This window comes from Amblyraja radiata, chromosome X (assembly GCF_010909765.2).
Source record: "Amblyraja radiata isolate CabotCenter1 chromosome X, sAmbRad1.1.pri, whole genome shotgun sequence".
Taxonomy (NCBI): Eukaryota; Metazoa; Chordata; class Chondrichthyes; order Rajiformes; family Rajidae; genus Amblyraja; species Amblyraja radiata.
Window position 1 is genome coordinate 3,664,158 of NC_045999.1, and position 21,931 is coordinate 3,686,088.

General features: G+C 48.7%; 1 protein-coding gene and 1 long non-coding RNA gene across 2 annotated transcripts in view; one reads left to right on the plus strand and one right to left on the minus strand.

Annotated features, from left to right (window-relative positions):
• Positions 1–6,213, plus strand: part of LOC116968145 — a 9,894-nt gene extending 3,681 nt beyond the window's left edge. The window contains exons 2-3 of the long non-coding RNA XR_004410417.1: positions 2,075–2,080; positions 6,202–6,213. This is a non-coding gene — a long non-coding RNA (uncharacterized LOC116968145). The remainder of the gene's footprint in view (positions 1–2,074; positions 2,081–6,201) is intronic.
• The window catches only part of LOC116968144 (myosin-13-like), a 70,846-nt gene that overhangs the window by 6,333 nt on the left and 42,582 nt on the right, over positions 1–21,931 (minus strand). The window contains exons 20-29 of the mRNA XM_033014767.1: positions 21,293–21,410; positions 17,775–17,816; positions 15,322–15,453; positions 12,481–12,554; positions 10,839–10,923; positions 8,670–8,731; positions 7,597–7,661; positions 6,236–6,318; positions 2,938–3,036; positions 1,140–1,256 (exon numbers count right to left, since the gene is read on the minus strand). Of these exons, the coding sequence (XP_032870658.1) occupies positions 1,140–1,256; positions 2,938–3,036; positions 6,236–6,318; positions 7,597–7,661; positions 8,670–8,731; positions 10,839–10,923; positions 12,481–12,554; positions 15,322–15,453; positions 17,775–17,816; positions 21,293–21,410 (877 nt within the window). The remainder of the gene's footprint in view (positions 1–1,139; positions 1,257–2,937; positions 3,037–6,235; positions 6,319–7,596; positions 7,662–8,669; positions 8,732–10,838; positions 10,924–12,480; positions 12,555–15,321; positions 15,454–17,774; positions 17,817–21,292; positions 21,411–21,931) is intronic.

A 21,931-nucleotide genomic window follows, 5' to 3' on the forward strand; every position in this document is an offset into this window, starting at 1 on the left:
CAACGTTTCGGGATGAAACCCGGAAGGGTTTCGACCCGAAACGTTGCCTATTTCCATCAGGGTTTCAGCCCGAAACGTTGCCTATTTCCTTCAGGGTTTCAGCCCGAAACGTTGCCTATTTCCTTCAGGGTTTCGGCCCGAAACGTTGCCTATTTCCTTCGTTCCATAGATGCTGCTGCACCCGCTGAGTTTCTCCAGCATTTTTGTGTACCAAGTGCTACATCGGTATTGCAAACTTATTAAAGGAGCGCTGAGAGTCCAGAGACAATGAGCGACTGTGTATTGCTAGCAACGTACTGTAACTCAACCCCTCTGTCCTACTTTTCTCGAGGAAACTGAGCCCTTGGTGACTACTTTCAGCCAAACTACGGTTCATTTTATCCGACGGAAGAATGCCCGCACATTCCCTTCCAAATTCTCTGCTTCTGTTGCTATGGAAGCCAGATTTTTTTTTAAATTAAAAAAAAAATAATAATTGAATCAGAATAGTTGTTTGCCTGTGAGTGGAGAGCGGCGCTCCCGACATTGGCCCGTTTCCTTTATCATGTGTACTTTTTACACATCTTCCATTCATTGTTCGTTACCTCTCCACATCATCGTCTATATCTCTCGTTTCCCTTTCCCCTGAGAAGGAGGGTCTCGATCCGATATGCCACCCAATCCTTCTCCCCAGAGATGCTGCCTGTCCTGCTGAGTTAAGGGCCTGTCCCACTTAGGAGACCTAAACAGCAACCTCTGGTGACCTTGCCCGCCACCCAAAAAAAAAATCAAGGTCGAGGTGACCTACAACCTCCTACCACCTCCCACGCACATGTTGAAAACCTTCCTCGATTATGAAGAAATCAGAAGGCTTCAACTAGACCTGCGACTAAAAAATGATCGATTTTTAAACCTATTTTTAGTCGAGGCCGGTGATGAAAAAACAGCAGCAACCTAGATGAAGCCTCGACCACGCGGAAACCACTTTCAACCATTAGGGAGAGTGACCAAAACCTCCGGTGACCTCATGGAAACCTTGGGTGGAGGGCAAGGTCACTAGAGGTTGCTGTTTAGGTCTCCTAAGTGGGACAGGGGCTTTTTATTACTCCAGCTTTTTGTGTCTAGCTCCCATGAGACAGATCATTGTGCAGCATGTTTACCTGGACCAGGTGTGATCTGGGTGCCCAGTATTCAACAGAAGTCTCTCCCTTCATTTCTTCTGGTAGTTCATCGTAAGCTTTTGTCAAATCCTTTTGCTCTCTTGTCAAACTAAGTAGCTGTTGTAAAAAAAATTAAAATAAATAATAATTATCATAACCTTTACTAAATTCACATAATTTTTATGCTTCTTTTACAAAATTACTTCTTCAGTAGTGATGCAAGAGTGAAGCTCATTAAAACAAGGGCGGTCACAGTGGCGCAGCGGTAGAGTTGCTGCCTTACAGCGCCAGAGACCCGGGTTCGATCCCGTCTACCATATAACCATATAACAATTACAGCATGGAAACAGGCCATCTCGGCCCTTCTAGTCCGTGCCGAAACACGAATAAGATCTTCCCAGCTGTCTCTCCTCTCTGTGATAAATGTCACTTCCAAGAAGCCACCCTAACCCATTCTTTTGTATTCTGTATAAAAATACAAACCTTCTGGACGGGAATATTCAATATCATTACTAAAACACTCAAAATTCAATTGGAGTCAGATTCAAAATTAATAATATTAGGAATGTCAGAGGGCTGCCCTAAGTTAACGATATTCCAAAGACGCTTCCTTGACTATGGTTTAATAACTACGAACAAACTTGTACTTAAATTCTGGAAAAAGACAACAGTCCCCACAGTGAAGATGTGGATCACAGAAATGACCAAGACCCTACATCTAGAAAAAATAAGGCTTGTCTCGACTTGTCAAACCAGATTAATTTTCCAAAATATGGTCTCCTTTTATTGAATTTCTTCAACAACATACGGGTGCTGTCTGTACGGAGTTTGTACGTTCTGCCCGAGATCTTCAGTTTCCCCCCACACTCCAAAGACGTGCAGGTTTGTAGGTTGATTGGCTTGGTATAAATGTAAATTGTTCCCAGTGTGTGTAGGGTAGTGTTAGTGTGCGGGGATTGCTGGTCGGAGCGGACTCGGTGGGCCGAAGGGCCTGTTTCCGCGCTATATCTCTAAACTAAACTAAACTCTACACTGCCTATTGTTAGGCCAGAGGACGCATGCTCTTTACTTCCCTTATGGAAGACACACTGACCAGTGACCCATCCCATCACTAACTAGAGGACATCTGACCTGCCATCTATCTCATTGTAAACCCTCGGACTATTTGTAATTTGACTTTTCTGGACTTTATCTTGCACTAAATGTTATTCCCTTTATCCTGTATCTGTACACCGTGGGCAGCTTGATGTGTAATCATGTATAGTCTTTCCGCTAACTGGATGGCACGCAACGAAACAGCTGCTCACTGCACCTCGGTACACGTGACAATAAATTTAACGCCTTGACTTTAGTCTGGCTTCGGCCTTCGCCCCGTAACCTTTGATGCCCAATTTGCCCACACCGGCCAACATGTCCCAGCTACACTAGTCCCACCTGCCTGCAGAGTAAAAGGAAGTACCTTTAGGAGATGAGGAGGAATTTCTTCAGCCAGAGGGTGGTGAATCTGTGGAATTCAATGCCACAGACAGCGGCTGAGTGCCGTAGCATTGGTGACAGGATATAGAGTCACAGAGTGTGGATACAGGCCCTTCGGCCCAACTTGCCTGTGCAACCAACATGCCCCATCTACGTTAGACCCATCTGCCCGTATTTGGCCCTCAGGTGCAAACGGGCAAAGTGACTTATTTGCAAGTAAGAGTGAAGGCTGTTGGAATGTGCAAGCCTAAAGCCGCTTGTGGCACAGTGGATGTCAAACAAACAAATGATATCTGCTTGACTACGCTCCAGATGTCCCCACCTGTTCTGACATCCGCTGACTGCGCTTGCACAAGTCACTGTTCTCTCCTTCGAGAGTCTGAGTAAGCTGATGTTCGAGGTCCACGGTGTTTTCCAACCCCTGAAAAATACAGAAGGGCCTTCTTAATATATCACAACCATTCACTACTCATAGAGTGATACAGCGTGCAAACAGGCCCTTCGGCCCAACGTGCTCACACCGGCCACCATGTCCCAGCTACACTAGTCCCGCCTGCCTGCAGAATAAATGGACTTTCCGTTAAAAAGGTAAGGAGGAATTTCTTTAGCCAGAGGGTGGTGAATCTGAGGAATACATTGCCACAGTCAGCAGAGGAGGCCAAGTCATTGGGGTAGATAAAATGTTCAAGAAGGAACTGCAGATGCTGGAAAATCGAAGGTAGACAAAATAGTTGGAGAAACTCAGCAGGTGCGGCAGCATCTATGGAGCGAAGGAAATAAGCAACGTTTCGGGCCGAAACCCTTCTTCAGACTGGGTCATTGGGTATTTTTAAAGCGGAGATTGATAGGTTTTTGGTTTAGTAAGGACGTCAAAGGTTACGGGGAGAAGGCAGGAGAATGGAGTTGAGAGGGGTGGGTAGGTAGATCAGCCACGATCGAATGGTGGAGTAGACTCGATGGGATGAATGGCCTAATTCTGCTCTTATGTCTTATGAACTTATGGAACTTTAGGATCCTGCGGTAGGCTGATTGTAGTGGTTTGGTTGATAAATTGGTAGGTCAATTGCCCCAGTGAGATGATTGTCCCCTGGTAGATAGATGAGTGATAAACACTGGGTGTAGCTGAGAAGAATGATGGAGGGGAAAAGTCGATGGTCGGCATGGACTCTGTGGGCCGAAGGGCCTCGTTCTGTGACACTGGAATCTAACAAAGGACCCACCTATAAACATGCCCATCAACCAAAGCATAGATCACTTACAAAATTCTTAAGGGGTTGGACAGGCTAGATGCAGGAAGATTGCTCCCGATGTTGGGGAAGTCCAGGACAAGGGGTCACAGCTTAAGGATAAGGGGGAAATCCTTTAAAACCGAGATGAGAAGAACTTTTTTCACACAGAGAGTGGTGAATCTCTGGAACTCCCTGCCACAGAGGGTAGTCGAGGCCAGTTCATTGGCTATATTTAAGAGGGAGTTAGATGTGGCTCTTGTGGCTAAGGGGATCAGTGGGTATGGAGAGAAGGCAGGTACGGGATACTGAGTTGGATGATCATACATGATCATATTGAATGCCGGTGCAGGCTCGAAGGGCCGAATGGCCTACTCCTGCACCTAATTTCTATGTTTCTATGTTTCTATCACGAGACTAGCTTAGATGTCTGAAGGGAATCTTTCCACTTGCAACGTTGCCCAATAACATACGCAAACAATAGCAGCTAATTTATGTCCAACCATTTCCTGTCAGATTAGTAAATCACTTGGGTAGAAAAGGTTTGAAATGTCAGCTTACTCATTTACTTCAACGAGTCTTGGCAACTTTGGTTTAGACGTCAGGGCGAATCTATTACCAAACGCCCCCACATCTCAAATAGACAAGTGAACGCATCAAATAGCCCCGGCAAACAGTGGGATGATGCAAAGCAAAACAAAACGGTAAACTCACTAATCACCAATATAGTGATGCTGTTTCTCAATCATCCCTGTCTAAAATGACAATGATTGCTTTGATAGGCAACAGCAGATAACTCATTGCAGGTGTCAGGGGTTATGGGGAGAAGGCAGGAGAATGCGGTTGGGAGGGAGAGACAGATCAGCCCATGATTGAATGGCGGAGTAGACTTGATGGGCCGAATGGCCCTTAATTCTACTCCTATCACATGGCCTTATGATTAAACCTTAGGATTATGATCTTACCCAATTGTTTCCTGAAATCCCGTGTGGCCTTATTCATAACTGAAGTTTAGTTTTAGTTTAGAAGTACAGCGGGGAAAACATAGAAACATAGAAAATAGGTGCAGGAGGAGGCCATTCGGCCCTTTGAGCCAGCACCGCCATTCATTGTGATCATGGCTGATGGTCCCCTACCAATAACCCGTGCCTGCCTTTGGCCCTCCGAGTCCACCCCGACCAGCGATCCCCGCACACTAACACTATCTTACACACACTGGCAGGCATGAGCCAGAGATGTGGCCATAAGGAGTAGAATTAGGCCATTCGGCCCATCAAGTCTACTCCGCCATTCAATCATGGCTGATCTATCTCTCCCTCCGAACCCCATTCTCCTGCTTTCTCCCCGTAACCTCTGACACCCGCACTAATCAAGAATCTATCTATATCTACCGTAAAAATATCAATTGACTTGGCCTCCACTGCCTCCTGTGGCAGTTTAGTTTAGTTATCAGAGATACAGCATGGAAAAGAAGGGTCTAGACCCAAAATGTCACTGATCCCTTTTCTCCAGAGATGCTGCCTGACCCGCTGAGTTACTCCAGCTTCTCCTCTGCGTAGAAACTGGCCCTTTGGCCCACCGAGTCCACGCTGACCAACGATCGCACATTGGGACTCTTCTTCAGACCGAGTCAGGGGAAAGGGAAACGAGAGACGTAGACCATGATGTAGTGAGATATGGAACACAAATGCACGAACGTTCCACATCTCGAGCCTCCCTCTCCCCTGACTCAGTCTGAAGAAGAGTCTCGACCTGAAACGTCACCCATTCCTTCTACCTAGAGATGCTGCCTGTCCCGCTGAGTTACTCCAGCATTCTGTGTCTATCTTCAGTTTGATGCAGCATCTGCAGTTCCTTCCTACACATCGCATGTTTCCGTGCTGTGTCTCTAAACTATGGTTGGCTTTAAGTGGGGGGGGGGGATCTTATAGAAGCTTACAAAATTCTTAAGGGGTTGGACAGGCTAGATGCAGGAAGATTGTTTCCGATGTTGGGGAAGTCCAGAACAAGGGGTCACAGTTTAAGGATAAGGGGGAAATCTTTTAGGACCGAGATGAGAAAAACATTTTTCTCACAGAGAGTGGTGAATCTGTGGAATTCTCTGCCACAGGATGTAGTTGAGGCCACAGTTCATTGGCTATATTTAAGAGGGAGTTAGATGTGGCCCTTGTGGCTAAAGGGATCAGGGGGTATGGAGAGAAGGCAGGTACAGGATACTGAGTTGGATGATCAGCCATGATCATACTGAATGGCGGTGCAGGTTCGAAGGGCCGAATGGCCTCTACTCCTGCACCTATTTTCTATGTTTCTAAGTAAAGTCGAAGAACATGAAATTCAAACCAATTCTTCCAGCGTGTGAGAAAGAACATCAAGTAGCGAACAGTTTCTACCGACCTGTGTCTGAACCTGGGTCTCGTTCAATGACTTCAGAGCCTTTGTCCTCTCCTCTTGCAGCTGAGTATTTCGCTCACCGTAGCCTGAAAAATACTCAGGAGTTAGTGCTGGAGTGGGGTTAGAGGGACAGTAGCTCAAAATCAATTCCGGAATTAGCCAGGGTTTTTTCTCCAAAGTGCATGAACAAACACTGCAAACTATTACCGTAATGGGCCCGTCCCACTTACGCGACTTTCTCGGAGACTGCCGGCACCCGTCTTAGGCCGTTGCAAGTCGCCGAAAATTTCCAACATGTTGAAAATCCAGCGGCGACCAGAAAGACGCTACGACTCTTTGGGCGACTGAGGAGACGACTCACGGCCATACAGGCGACATGTCGCGGGGTGAAGCCTGTATGGCCGTGAGTAGTCGCTCAAAGAGTCGTACCTTGTTCTGGTCACCGCTGGATTTTCACCATGTTAAACATTTTCGGCAACCTGTAACGCCCTATGACGGCCGGCAGTTGTCGAAAAAGTCGCATAAATGGGACAGGGCCTGGAATGAAAGCATTAGAGAGAATGAGAGGGGGACTGGGAGGAGGGGAAATGGTGGGAGGGATAGAAGGAGAGATAAAGAAAGTGGTGGAGAGGGAGAGAGAGTCACGGTGGAGGCAGAGAGAGATTTTCCTTTTTCCCACAAAATGACCACCTCCTCTGCCGTGAATATCCGCGAAGATTGAAACAAACTTGTGTATCAGGAGCGAGATCACAAGGGAGCAGTGAAGTTATTGGAGGGACTCCATTAACTGGACACCAGATCCAGTCTCAGTGTCTACAAGTAATGAGTTTAGCCGAGCGACTTACAGATGAATCTGTGGAATTCTTTGCCACACAGAAGGCTGTGGAGGCCAAGTCAATGGATATTTTTAAGGCAGAGATAGATTGGTTCTTGATTAGGACCGGGGTCAGGGGAGAAGGCAGGAGAATGGGGATAGGAGGGAGAGATAGATCAGCCATGACCGAATCGCGGAGTAGACTTGATGGGCTGAATGGCCTAATTCACTTGTGACCATATAATGGACTGGGGAGCAAAATGGTGGAAAGGTGCCTTATGCCCCTGTCCCACTTAGGAAACCTGACCTGAAACCTCTGGAGACTTTGCGCCCCACCCAAGGTTTCCGTGCGGTTCCCGGAGGTTGCAGGTGGTTGCAGGTAGTGGAAGCAGGTAGGGAGACTGACAAAAACCTCCGGGAACCGCACGGAAACCTTGGGTGGGGCGCAAAGTCTCCAGAGGTTTCCGTTCAGGTTTCCTAAGTGGGACAGGGGCATAAGACTACCAGCCGGGATGTCACTCACATAGACAGACAGAAGGGACAACACTACCTTGTGCCTTGGAGTTCATTTTCTCCAGAAAGGAGTCACAGCGAAGACACTTCTGAAGCGGACGACTGTAAAATGGAGGAATGGTAGAGTTAGATTCTCACGAGGTCGTCTGGGGCCGAACCTCATTCATCGCAAGGGCAAGGTCGGCACTGAATGCACACCCCACATTGCCCCAAAACTAATTGTTTTAAAACCATGTGTAAGAAGAAACTGCAGATGCTGGTTTAAACCGAAGATGGACACAAAGACGCTGGTGTAACTCAAGTAACCAGAACAATATTGGTTACCCCACTACTCACACCTCAAAAACCTCGGCGTGATATTTGACTCGGCACTGAAATTTGACAAACAAGTCAATTTCAAGGTAAAAGCTAGCTTCTTTCAGCTTCGGACGGTTGCTAAAATAAAACAATTCCTCCACTTTGATGACCTGGAAAAGATCATCCACACATTCATCTCCTCCCGCCTAGATTACTGCAACTCCCTTTACACTGGCGTCAGCCAATCTTCCCTGTCCCGCCTGCAACTGGTCCAAAACGCCGCAGCGACACTCCTGACGGGCACCCGAAAAAGGGACCACATCACCCCGATCCTGGCCTCTCTCCACTGGCTCCATGTGCGGTTCCGTATACATTTCAAGACCCTCCTCCATGTCTACAAAGCCCTCAATGGGCTTGCCCCCACCTACATTAAAAGTCTTCTCACCCACCACTCCACCTCCAGGTTCCTCAGATCGGCCGACTTGGGGCTGCTGAATATCCCGCGGTCTAGGCATAAGCTTAGGGGCGACCGTGCCTTTGCGGTTGCAGCTCCTAGACTGTGGAACAGCATCCCCCTTCCCATCAGAACGAACAGCTCCCTCCATCGACTCCTTTAAGTCAAGACTAAAATCTTATCTATACTCCCAAGCCTTTCCTGACGTCCACTTAGCGAGGGCTATATGTATATATGTAGGTAGTTTGTTTATTTATACTATTCGTATAACAAATGAAAAGCACTTTGGCCAACAAGAGTTGTTTTTTAAATGTGCGATATAAATAAATGTGACCTGACTTGGCATCCCCACCTCTTACCTCTTGCCTTCCTCAATCGAAATCTCCTGTCGGGCTTCACCCATGACCTCCACCTCTGCCAACTGAACAAGAGCAAACAGGTCAGTCTAACGCATGAAGACACACACACACAAAAACTCTGGGGTAACTCAGCGGGACGGGCAGCGTCTCTGGAGAGAAGGAATGGGTGGCATTTCGGGTTGAGACCCTCCTTCAGGCTGGGAGTCTGGGGAGACCTCATGTCAGGAAGTATAACATCTACAATAACTACCCCGAGTGCTCACAGCGTCCTCTTAGGGCCTGTCCCACTTGAAGGTTTTTTCGGCGACTGCCGGCGTCATTGACCGACGTATCATGGTCGCCGAAAAATTCGCGGTGTGAAGACGAAATGACGCGCGCTGTTTTTTCAAGTGTCGCAGCATTTTTTTGTCGTCGATGGATTTTGAAATGTTCAAAATCTTTTGGCGAGACCAATATGGTGCCGGCAGTTGCCGAAAAAAATCGGCGAGTGAGACAGGCCCCTTAACATGTTTAAATACAAAATTCACAACAACTCGGCCTTTCACTGGACACAGGAGATACAGGCCTGATCCTGGATTTGGAGCCATAGTCAATCACAGATATACCGTTGGTTCTGATATTTGATCAAAACATTTAGGTTTAGGAACATACTTAAAGGAGAAAGTTTAGGCTTATTATTTTTATATGTGCGAGGTTTAGTGAAAAACTTTGTTTTGCATGCCATGCCATCAAGTCAGATGGGAGAGGGAGAGAGGATGAACACACACACCCACACACACGCCCACACGCACATACGCCCACACACATACACACCCACGCCCACACGCACATACGCCCACACACACACACATATACATGCTCACACACACACACACACACACACACACACACACACACACGCCCACACGCACATACGCCCACACACACACACACACCCACACACACGCCCACACACACAAACACACACACACACGCACACGCCCACACACACATATACACGCTCACACACACACACATACACGCACACACACACACACACACACACACACACGCCCACACAGAGACATGCATTGCACACACCCACGCATGCATTGCACACACACAAAGACATGCATGCACACACCCATGCATGCACACACACATGCACACGTACACACACGCTCGCACACACACAGACACACACAAGCAGAGACACGCACATACACAGGGACACACACACACAAACGTGTACACACAGATAAGACGCACATACACACGTGTATACACAGACACACACACAGAGGAACACACACACACAGGTATACACAGAGACACACATACACAGAGGCACACACACACAAGTATACACAGAGACACACATACATAGAGGCACACACACACACGTATACACAGAGACACACATACACAGAGGCACATACACACATACGTATATAGACACACACGCACACACGTATATACACACACACACACACACACACACATATATATATACACACACACGTATATACACACACACACACGTATACACACACACACCCACCCACACACACACGTACACACACACACTCACACACACACGTATACACACACGTATACACACCCACCCACACACACACACGTACACACACACACTCACACACGCACCCACACACGTACACACACACACACACACACACACGTACACACACACACACACACACACACACACGTACACACACACACACGTACACACACACACACACGTACACTCACACACACGTACACACACCCACACACGTACACACACACACACACACGTACACACACACACACACGTACACTCACACACACTTACACACACACTTACACACACACGTACACACACACTCGCACACACACACACACTTACACACACACACACACCACACACACACACACACACTTACACACACACACACACACACACACACACACACACGTACACACACACACACACACACACACACACACACACACACACACACGTACACCCACACGTACACACACACACACACACACGTACACCCACACGTACACACACACACGTATACACAGAGACACACATACACAGAGGCACATACACACATACGTATATAGACACACACACACACAAAGTCAGAGCATCGAGGAGAGAGTAAACAATCAGCAAACCTTTAATTCCAACGCCGAAATTTTGATATCAAACTCGGTTTTCTCAGTCCGTCGGAACCTCTCGTGCTGCCTGAGCGTGTGCTCCCTGGAACCACAGGGACATAAACTACAGTGCAGTATCCTGCGGCAACAATGATCCCCCACCAGCGTTCATCCCACTCCCCGCCTTACAGAATACATTCAATTATAAATAAATGAGATAAATTAAAATTAACTGCTTTTCTAAAAGTTCCCCTGCATTTTTACACCCGATACTCAGTATTCAGGATATTTAAGTTCTATCCTTAATTAATTTAATTTATAAGTTCAGTTTAGTTTAGAGATTCAGAGCGGAAACAGGCCCTTCGGCCCACCTAGTCCATGCCGGCCAGCACTTACACTATCCTACACAAACACATACTAGGGACAATTTACAGTTATACCAAGCCATTTAGCCTGCAAACCTGTACGTCTTCCGAGTTTGGGAGGAAACTGGAGCATCCGGGGAAAACCCACGCAGGTCACGGGGAGAAGGTGCAAGCTCCATACAGATTCAGATTCAGATTCAATCTTTATTGTCATTGTGCAGTGCACAGTACAGAGACAACAAAATGCATTTAGCATCTCCCCCAGAAGAGCGAACATAGAATAATGAGCACACACACACACACTCAAACGAGGTTAGAATCGAACCCAGGTCTCTGGCGCTGTGAGGCAGCAACTCTACCACTCCGCTGCGCCACCCCTGTTAAAGGACAAACAGACAGGTACATGGATGGTAGACAAAAATGCTTGAGAAACTCAGCGGGTGCAGCAGCATCTATGGAGCGAAGGAAATAGGTAACGTTTCGGGCCGAAACCCTTCTTCAGACTCATGGATGGGGAAAGGTTTAGAGGGATGTGGAACGAAGGTGGGAAAATGGGACTAGCGTAGATGGGGCACATGTTGGTCGACGTGGACAAGTTGGGCTGAAGGGCCTGATTCAGCGCCGCAGGCAGTTCATATGGGTCCTGTTAACATGAGCCTCTGATGCAGCCACCGAGCTCGGGAGAACAGGGTGACTTTCAGGTCAGGTTTATCAGTCAGCGATCGCTAATCCTGCAGCATCGATCCCCTGCGATGACACACTCTGTGACATTACAGTGAGTGGTGAATCTGTGCAATTCTTTGCCACAGACGGCTGTGGAGGCCAAGTCAGTGGATATATTTAAGGCAGAGATAGATAGATAGATTCTTGATTAGTACGGGTGTCAGGGGTTACGGGGAGAAGGCAGGAGAATGGGGTTAGGAGGGAGAGATAGATCAGCCATGATTGAATGGTGGGGTAGACTTGATGGGCCGAATGGACTAATTCTACTCCTTATGGGCTTATGGGGTGGGAGATTACAACCTTCACGTGGTCCGCCCTGTTTCGACGAATGCAATCAACCCGGCGTGCACAATCAAATAAGATCAAATAGAACAAGTTGTCCTGCAACTTTAGGCTGTGCACGCCATACGCAAGAAGAAGATGGGCTTATGATTAGGGGAAACATTTCCTTGACCCTGATCTGCGAACGGCCCCTTTGTGGGTCCCACAGAGTGTGTCGCATGGGCCACATGCAGGCACGACCTTTACTTGCAACCCCAGCAGACAACCGGCGAGTGACTCATCCGACTTACTTCTCCGACACTTGCTGCTTCAAGGCAGTCACCAGGTTCTCCAGCCGTTGATTCTCAGAGTTGCATTCGGTGAACTGCAGAACAAAAATGCAGAACACTTTCAGCTCGGACAAGAGCAAGCAAATCCCACCACAGATGGCACCAACGTCCGCTTGGGCCGCGAGTCCCAATACTGATGCGTGTTTGAAGGAAGTGCAACCGCTGGTTTAAACCAAAGACACACACAAGAGGCTGGAGTAACTCAGTACGGGTGTCGGGGAGAAGGCAGGAGAACGGGGTTACGAGGGACAGATAGATCAGCCACGATTGAATGGCGAAGTAGACTTGATGGGCCGAATGGCCTAATTCTACTCATAATGGCCGCATCTCTGGATCCCATTCCTTCTCTCCAGAGATGTTGCCTGTCCCACTGAGTTACTCCAGCTTTTCACAATATGTCTATCTTTAATCCCAATATTGGTTTCTCTAACTTCAAGTAACCCCGGCATTCCCTCGCTCTCTATCCCTCCCCCACCAGCTTCTTGTTCTCACCTAGCAAGCAGCTAACAATGGCCTGTTTCCCTATTCATCGTTACTTTTATGCATTTCTCTCATTCATTTGTTCTATCTCCATCTACATCACCGTCTCTATCTCTGGCTTCCCTTTCAACTGACTCTCAGTCTGAGGAAGGGTCTCGACCCAAAACGTCACCCATTCCTTCTCTCCAGAGATGCTGCCTGTCCCGCTGAGTAACTCCAGCCTTTCGATTTAAACCAGCATCTGCAGTTCTTTCCTACACATCCCATACACAAGGACAACAGATATGGCAAAGAGGACAAATACCAGAGTGTGGATAAAGCATCAGAGCGTGTTAGCGTAATGGCTACAGGTGGCTGCAACATGCCACCTACATGAGGTGAACCTGTGGATTATACACCACTCCTGTATCAGGGAGGCACGTCGGCGTAGCTGGTAGTGCTGCTGCCCCACAGCGCCTCACACCCCAGGTTCGATCCCAACTACAGGCTCTGTATGTGTGCAGTTTGTAGGTTCTCCCTGTAACTGCATTAGTTTTCTCCGTGTGCTCCAGTTCCCTCCCACCTCGCAAAGACGTGCAGGTTTGTAGGTTCATCGGCCCCTCTGTAAATTGCCCCCCTAGTGCAAAACATATTTGGCTAATAAAGTATGATTAGGATGTGTGTCGGATGCAAAATTGGGATATCATAGAACAAGCGTGAACGGGTGATCGATGGTCAGCGTGGACTCGGTGGGCCGAAGGGCCTGTTTCCACGTTGTATCTGCAAACTAAACAAATCCATGACATGATCTCACTTCACCTCTCACTTTCCACGAAAGCACAGCAAACAGTGTCCGCACTGTAACGTGGCACGTCAACAATAGGGCCGGTTGTTCCCCGATGAACCGTCTGTCTGCTATTCATCAGAAGCAACATGAAGAAGAGGTGGAGCAGCTCCGTGCTAATGTCCCGCATGTTACTGAATCATGGGTGGGCCCAATTGGAATTAATCCAAGTGCCGGCTTCAATGTCAAGGTTCTCATGTACATCATGTGGCCATTGTTGGCGTGGGGGGGGGGGAGGGGGCAAGAACAAAGAGGGACTATTTGCGACTGCAATTAATACTTTGTAACTCAGTCGGCGCCCTTGTGACATTAAAGTATCTATCTATACACCCACCCATCTATAAATCTAAGTAACTATAGATCTATCTATCTATCTATCTATCTATCTATCTATCTATCTATCTATCTATCTATCTATCTATCTATCTATCTATCTATCTGTCTGTCTGTCTGTCTGTCTGTCTGTCTGTCTGTCTGTCTATATATCCATCCATAGATCTATCTATTTATAGATCTATCTATCTATCTATCTATCTATCTATCTATCTATCTATCTATCTATCTATCTATCTATCTATCGATCTATCCATCCATCCATCCATCTATCCATCCATCTATCTATCCATCCATCTATCTATCTATATAGATCTATCTATCTATAGATCTATCCATCCATCCATCCATCCATCCATCTATCTAAACTCAGCAGGACAGGCAGCATCTCTGGAGAGAAGAAATTTCTTCTTGTGTGACGTTTCGGGTCGAGACCCTTCTTCAAACATCACCCATTCCTTCTCTCCAGAGATGTTGCCCATCTCATGATTGAATGGCGAAGTAGACCTGATGGGCCGAATGGCCTATTTCTACTCCTGGATGTATCAACGCATGGTATATTGGATTGGATCGGATTGCATGCAACACACAGCTTATCATTGTACCTCGCAGTCTCGGGCGAGGCCGAGTCGGGAAGCTCCAACGACGCAAGGGCTCGACCAGCCCCGACCCGGGGTCCGATCGCCGGTGCGGGGGAGCTGACATCCCCCCGATGCAGGAGCTGATCGCCCCGATGCGGAGGGCCCAGACGCCACCGGCTACGGGAGTCAAGATGGTCCCGTCAACGGAGGGATCGAGGCCCCCGACCACGGGAGAACAAAGAAGGGAAGAGATTTGAACTTTTTTTTCTCCTTCCATCACAGTGAGGAATGTGGAGGAGTCACTGTGGTGGATGTTTATGTTAAAATGTGTTTTGTGTGTTTTGTTGCTTTTTATTGGTATGACTGACTTGGCAAATGAAATTCAATAGACAATAGGTGCAGGAGTAGGCCATTTGGCCCTTCGAGCCCTTCAATGCGATAATTCATCTTATACTTGGCTAATAAAGTATTATTGCGATTGTGATTACATGTGACGATAATGAATGTGAACTTAAACCTAAACCAGGGGCCTCGGTTTGTTGCTGTGTTCCCTGGGCTGCCGTTCTGGGGCCGATGCATACTGACCTGTCCTCGTGTAGACTCCAGCTGCTGGTGCTGTTCCTCCAGCTTGCTCTCCCGGGTGTGCAACATGTCCCAGACCTTCTGAAGCTCTTCCCGCACCTGGAATAGCTCGCTGTCCACCTCCTCCAGCGAGGCCTGCCGACAAACAACGCCCAATGAAGAGACAGGGAACCGCAGATGCTGGCAGACACAAAGCGCTGGAGTAACTCAGCGGGACAGGCAGCATCTCTGGAGAGAAGGTATTCCCAACTTCAAGTTGGGAAAAGGGGAAGTACAACGGGATCTGGGGGGTCCTTGTACATCAGTCTATGAAAGTAAGCATGCAGGTACAGCAGGCAGTGAAGAAAGCGAATGGCATGTTGGCCTTTATAACAAGAGGAATCGAATATAGGAGCAAAGAGGTCCTTCTGCAGTTGTACAGAGCCCGAGTGAGACCACACCTGGAGTATTGTGAAGATAGACACAAAATGCTGGAGTAACTCAGCGGGACGGGCAGCATCTGTGGAGAGAAGGAATGGGTGACGTTTCGGGTCGAGACCCTTCATCAGATGCTACTTAATACACAAGTGCTGGAGTATCAGAGTGGCGCAGCGATGGAGTTACTGCCTCACAGCGCCAGAGACCCAGGATCGATCCTGACTACGGGTGCTTGTTTGTACGTTCTCCCCGTGACCGCATGGGTTTTCCCCGGGTGCTCCGGTTTCCTCCCACACTCCAGGTTTGGAGGCTAATCGCCACGGTAAACATAGAAACATAGAAATTAGGTGCAGGAGTAGGCCATTCGGCCCTTCGAGCCTGCACCGCCATTCAATATGATCATGGCTGATCATCCAACTCAGTATCCCGTACCTGCCTTCTCTCCATACCCTCTGATCCCCTTAGCCACAAGGGCCACATCTAACTCCCTCTTAAATATAGCCAATGAACTGGCCTCGACTACCCTCTGTGGCAGGGAGTTCCAGAGATTCACCACTCTCTGTGTGAAAAAAGTTCTTCTCATCTCGGTTTTAAAGGATTTCCCCCTTATCCTTAAGCTGTGACCCCTTGTCCTGGACTTCCCCAACATCGGGAGCAATCTTCCTGCATCTAGCCTGTCCAACCCCTTAAGAATTTTGTAAGTTTCTATAAGATCCCCTCTCAATCTCCTAAATTCTAGAGAGTATAAACCAAGTCGATCCAGTCTTTCTTCATAAGACAGTCCTGACATCCCAGGAATCAGTCTGGTGAACCTTCTCTGCACTCCCTCTATGGCAATAATGTCCTTCCTCAGATTTGGAGACCAAATCTGTACGCAATACTCCAGGTGTGGTCTCACCAAGACCCTGTACAACTGCAGTAGAACCTCCCTGCTCCTATACTCAAATCCTTTTTCCTTAAAGGTTATAAATTGTCCGTGGTGTGCGTAGGATGATATTAGTGTGCGGGGATCGCTGGTTGGCACAGACTCGGTGGGCCGAAGGGCCTGTTTCCACACTGTATCTCTGATCCAAATTAACTAAACTCAGCGGGTCAGGCAGCATCTCTAGAAGACATGGATGTAACATTTCAGATCGGGACCCCACGTCAAACCCGGAGTCTGAAGAAGGATCCTGACCCGAAACGTCACCCATCCACGTTCTCCAGAGATGCTGCTTGACCCGCGGAGTTACTCCAGCACTCTGTGACCTTTTGAACATCGCCCGGCGACACAACCAGCACAGAGTCACACTGGAGGGAGCATGGCCCTGAGCACTGTCTGTGTGGAGTTTTCATGCTCTGCCTGTGTCTGTGTGGGCTTCCTCCGGGTGCTCCAGTCACCTGCCACATCTCAAGGTGACACAATCACCAAGACAGAAACAGGCAATTTGACACAATATTAACAATCCTGCATCACCTTCACATACACACACACACCACAGATGCACACACACACACACAAATTCGCGATCGTACACGCACAAACCTGCAATTACAGGTACACACAACATGCACACACACCATACACATACACACACCATACACACACACACACACCATACACACACACACACCATACACACACCATACACACACACACACACACACACCATACACATACACACACACACACACCATACACACACCATACACACACACAAGCCATGCACACACACACACGCCTACATACACACACACCATACACACACACACACACCATACACACACACTACACACACACACCATACACACACACACACCATATACACACACACACCATACACACGCATACACCCACACACCACACACACACCACACACACACACACACACACCATACACACACACACCATACACACACACACACCATACACACACACACCATACACACACACACACCACACACACACACCATACACACACACACCACACACACACACATACACACCATACACACATTAGGATGGCAATAAAAAACATCTCTGCTCATCGCCCCCTCACCTTTATTTCTCTTGGTTTATTTAAGTTGGCTTCTTCCAGTTCCTAGAGAGAGAAGGGTACAAGATTAGGCATCAACACAGACAATGCCTCTGAGTAGTTTGGAGCAGAGTTAGTGATTGGGTCTGTGAGGAGGTGTGAAACATGGAACGCGTTAAATTCAGTCCACCAAGCAACCTTGATCCACTGCAGCTCGCCTACCGCCACAACAGGTCCACAGCTGATGCCATCTCCCTGCCCCTGCACCCATCCCTGGAACACCTGGGTAAGTGAGACATCTACGTCAGACTTCCAATCATCGACCACAGCTCTGCTTAGTTCCATTATCCCATGCAACATCTACAAACTCGTGGAATTCAAACCAGCAACGAGAATCGGGGGAGATGCAAGCTGAGGCCAAGTAAAGGGTTGGCGATCGAGGGCGGGCCACCCAGATCGAGGACAGAAGTTGGAGACGCTGCCGAGAACAAAGGAGAACTCGACGTGGAGAAACAGCCCAGATTGATGGGGACCACAAAGGGCGGCACGGTGGAGCAGCACAAGAGCTACTTCCTTGCAGCGCCAGAGACCCGGGTTCGATCCTGACTACAGGTGATTATCTGCACGGAGGTTGTACGTTCTCCCCGTGACCTGCGTGGGTTTTCTCCAAAACCTTCGGTTTCCTCCCACACTCCAGGTTCGTAGATTAACTGGTGGGCGGCGCGACTCTCGTCAGCAGCGGCCTCTGCAGTCCGTCTGTGTTTTATTTTATTTTTTGTCCCGTTTTTATGTAGTTTTTGTTATTTTTTTTGTTGGGGTATGTGTGTGTGGGGGGTGGGGGGTGGGGGTTGGGGGGTGGGGTGGGGGTAACTTTAAAATCTTTCCCCTGCACGGGAGACCCGACCTTTTCTTTGTCGGGTCTCCGTTGTCGTTGGGGCTGCAATGAGGAGCGGCCTCCAACAGGAAGACCGGGGGCTCTGGTGCCGACTACTCACCTCACCGTCGCGGAGCTGGCCGAGTCCAGAGCGGGTGGAGCGGTGGTGGACGCTGCTGCGGCCCCGACCCCCGGAGATTCGGAGGCTGCAACTGCGGGTCTGGCGGACGGCGGCACCGGGAGCCCGCGGGTCCCTGCTGGGTGACCGCTTTTCAGGGCTCCCGCAACGGCGACTTCTCCCGCCCGAGTTGCGGGGTTGAAGAGCACCTGGAGCGGGGACACTTACCATCGCCCCGCGCGGCTTGGAATGGCCGCGGGACTTTGCGAGCGCACGCCGGGGGCTCCAACAACTAGACCCGGTGCGCGACCTTGCATCACCCAGCGTGGCTTTAATAGCCACGGGACAATCGCCATCGCCAGCTGGGGGCTTTGACTTTGACTCTGACATCGGGGGGGGGGAGTGCAGTGGAGAGATACGTTTTTTTGCCTTCCATCACAGCGAGGTGATGGATGTTTGTGTAAACTGTGTTGTGTCTCGGGTCTTTTGTTTTGTAATGTATGGCTGCAGAAACGACATTTCGTTTGGACCTCAAGGGGTCCAAATGACAAATAAATTGTATTGTATTGTATTAATTGGCTTGGTATAAATGTAAAAACTAGTCCCCAGTGTGTGTAGGGTGGTGTAAATATGTGGGGATCGCTGGTCGGTGCGGACTTGGTGGGCAGGAGGGCCTGTTTCCGTGCAGCTTCCATCTCTAAACCAAACTAGGGGGAACCACAAAAGTAATGCGTTAAATATTGGTTTGCGTAAAATTGAATATTTTGAAATTGTCGGTGCCCTTTTTAATAATAATAATAATGGATGGGATTTATATAGCGCCTTTCTAATACTCAAGGCGCTTTACATCGCATTATTCATTCACTCCTCAGTCACACTCGGTGGTGGTAAGCTACTTCTGTAGCCACAGCTGCCCTGGGGCAGACTGACGGAAGCGTGGCTGCCAATCTGCGCCTACGGCCCCTCCGACCACCACCAATCACTCACACACATTCACACACATTCACACACAGGCAAAGGTGGGTGAAGTGTCTTGCCCAAGGACACAACGACAGTATGCACTCCAAGCGGGATTCGAACCGGCCACCTTCCGGTTGCCAGCCGAACACTTAGCCCATTGTGCCATCTGTGGCCCCTCTTTGCATACCTTTGTGAATGCAAAACAAAGCATCGCACGGTGACTTTGTCACATGTAATGATGAAGTATCATTCATTCATTCATCATAGGTGACCCCACAGTGACTGGAGCTCTAGTTATTGATCGGGACAGGGTAGGCTCGGCGGGCTGGAAAGCCAATAATCACGGGGCACTGAGCACCACATCACTGTCAGCTCCCACCGCTGCAGCTGAGTGGCACAGGCGCACGTATGCGTAATAAACGGACCGGCAGTGAACTCCCGCTGGGCGGTAGCTCTGCTGAACTTTATAATAGAGTCACTAGTTCAACACAACAGTGACAGTCCCCTAGGTCCAATGAATCAATGATTTTAGTTTAGTTTTGCTTCGATATACAGCGCGGAAACAGGCCCTTCGCCCAAACGTGTCCATGCCGACCAGCGATCCCCGCACACTAACACTATCCTACGCACACTAGGGACAATTTACACTTATCCCAAGCCAATTAACCTACAAACCTGTACGTCTTTGGAGTGTGGGAGGAAACTGAAGATCTCGGAGAAAACCCACGCAGGTCATGGGGAGAACGTTCAAACTCATAGAAACATAGAAAATAGGTGCAGGAGGGGGCCATTCAGCCCTTCGAGCCTGCACCGCCATTCATTGTGATCATGGCTGATCGTCCCCAATCAATAACCCGTGCCTGCCTTCTCCCCATATCCCTTGACTCCACTAGCCCCTAGAGCTCTATCTAACTCTCTCTTAAATCCATCCAGTGACTTGGCCTCCACTGCCCTCTGCGGCAGGGAATTCCACAAATTCACAACTCTCTGGGTGAAAAAGTTTTTTCTCACCTCAGTCTTAAATGGCCTCCCCTTTATTCTAAGACTGTGGCCCCTGGTTCTGGACTCGCCCAACATTGGGAACATTTTTCCTGCATCTAGCTTGACCAGTCCTTTTACAATCTTATATGTCTCTCCGTACAGACAGCACCTGTAGTCAGGATCGAACCCGGGTCTCTAGCGCTGCATTCGCTGTAAGGCAGCAACTCTACCGCTGCACCACCATGACTGCCGACTACTGTAGTAAGCTTGTAGTGTAGCCAGGTTGCTTATCTAAGATGTATCTCAGTGCCTATGTGTAGTGATACTTGTACTGAACTGAATGCAAAAATGAATTTCACTATAGCTTGGTGCACGTGCCAATAAACTAAACTGACCTGGTGTGAACATTAAGCCCAGTGTCTGTGTAGGAAGGAACTGCAGATGCTGCTTTAAACCCAAGATAGACACAAAATGCTGGAGTAACTCAGCGGGACAGGCAGCATCTTTGGAGAGAAGGGATCATGGCGTTTCGGAACGAGACCCTTCTTCAGACTGGAGGAGGGTGTCGGTCCGAGAGGCCACCCATTAAGCCCAGTGTTGTTCGCTCACCTCTCTCAGGCCACGGATGATCGCGTTCTGCTGCCGCTGGGTGGTCTTGGATTCCCGGAGGTCCTGCTGCAGGGCGGAGATTTGCTTCAGCAGCTCCTGTGTCTGAGGCCCAGCGATACTGGAGAGACGAGAAAGACTCGGTCATACCAAGGGAGTGAACGCTCGAAGGTTCGGAGATAATGGGGCAGATACAACCTAGACACTTGTAGCTCATCATTCCAGAAGTAATAAGACCAGAATTAGGCCATTCGGCCCATCAAGTCTGCTCCATCCCTCAATCATGGCTGATCTATCTCAACCCCATTCCTCTGCCTTCTCCCCATTTGAAATTGATTGACATGTTCTTAACTTCATACGTCATAGGAGCAGCATTAGGCCATTCGGCCCATCAAGTCTCCTCCTCCATATCCCTCTCCCTCTCAACCCCATTCTCGTAACCTTTGACACCCGTACTAATCAAGAACTTGTCGATCTCCTCTTTCACCCGTACACTAGTTTAGTTTAGTTTAGTTTAGAGATACAGCGCGGAAACAGGCCCTTCGGCCCACCGAGTCCGCACCAAGCAGCGATCCCCGCACACTAATGCCCCTGTCCCACTTAGGAAACCTGAACGGAAACCTCTGGAGACTTTGCGCCCCA